This window comes from Sprattus sprattus, assembly GCF_963457725.1.
Source record: "Sprattus sprattus genome assembly, chromosome: 11".
Taxonomy (NCBI): Eukaryota; Metazoa; Chordata; class Actinopteri; order Clupeiformes; family Clupeidae; genus Sprattus; species Sprattus sprattus.
The window spans coordinates 30755218-30755661 of record NC_137909.1 but is presented as its reverse complement, the minus strand read 5'-3'; the positions used below and the strand labels follow the sequence as shown (position 1 = coordinate 30755661).

Here is a 444-nt window from a genome sequence, read left to right as displayed (position 1 = left end):
CTCTTTACGATAACCATAGTTGCTTGATTATCATTGGTAAACACGAGACTGACTAAGTTAAATATCTACGAATTATAAACTTGTTTTGCATCAAGAAAAGGTGCTTTTAAATTAGAGTGTTCATGAAATATGTAAACAAACCATCAAATGTTCCTTATACAATTAAATACTTTCTAAGCAAATACATATAGCCCTAATAATTACACACAAATGATTTTGCTAGAATGATGAATTACCTTTTCATTATGTGAGATTTTTCAGCAAACTCAAGTGTTAGACCAGTTAAAGTTTTAAAGCGCAAGTAATGTTCCAGGCACTTAAGTGCAATTTCATCGACTTCTGGGTCAAATTTGTTGGCAACAAGATGCTGATGCCTGATAATCCACTTGAGATCACCAGCACCATACACACACACTGCTCTTCGGTATGCTCCATTGCATGGGG

At 34.7% G+C, this 444-nt stretch overlaps 1 protein-coding gene across 1 annotated transcript in view; it reads right to left on the bottom strand.

Moving 5' to 3' along the window:
- Positions 1–232: 232 nt before the first annotated feature.
- LOC308372725 (beta-1,3-galactosyl-O-glycosyl-glycoprotein beta-1,6-N-acetylglucosaminyltransferase 3-like) overlaps positions 233–444 on the bottom strand; it is a gene marked incomplete at its 3' end in the record, with an annotated part of 1450 nt that continues 1238 nt past the window's right edge. The window contains exon 1 of the mRNA XM_080848018.1: positions 233–444. This exon is cut by the window's right edge and continues 1238 nt beyond it. Coding sequence (XP_080704144.1) covers positions 233–444 — 212 coding nt within the window.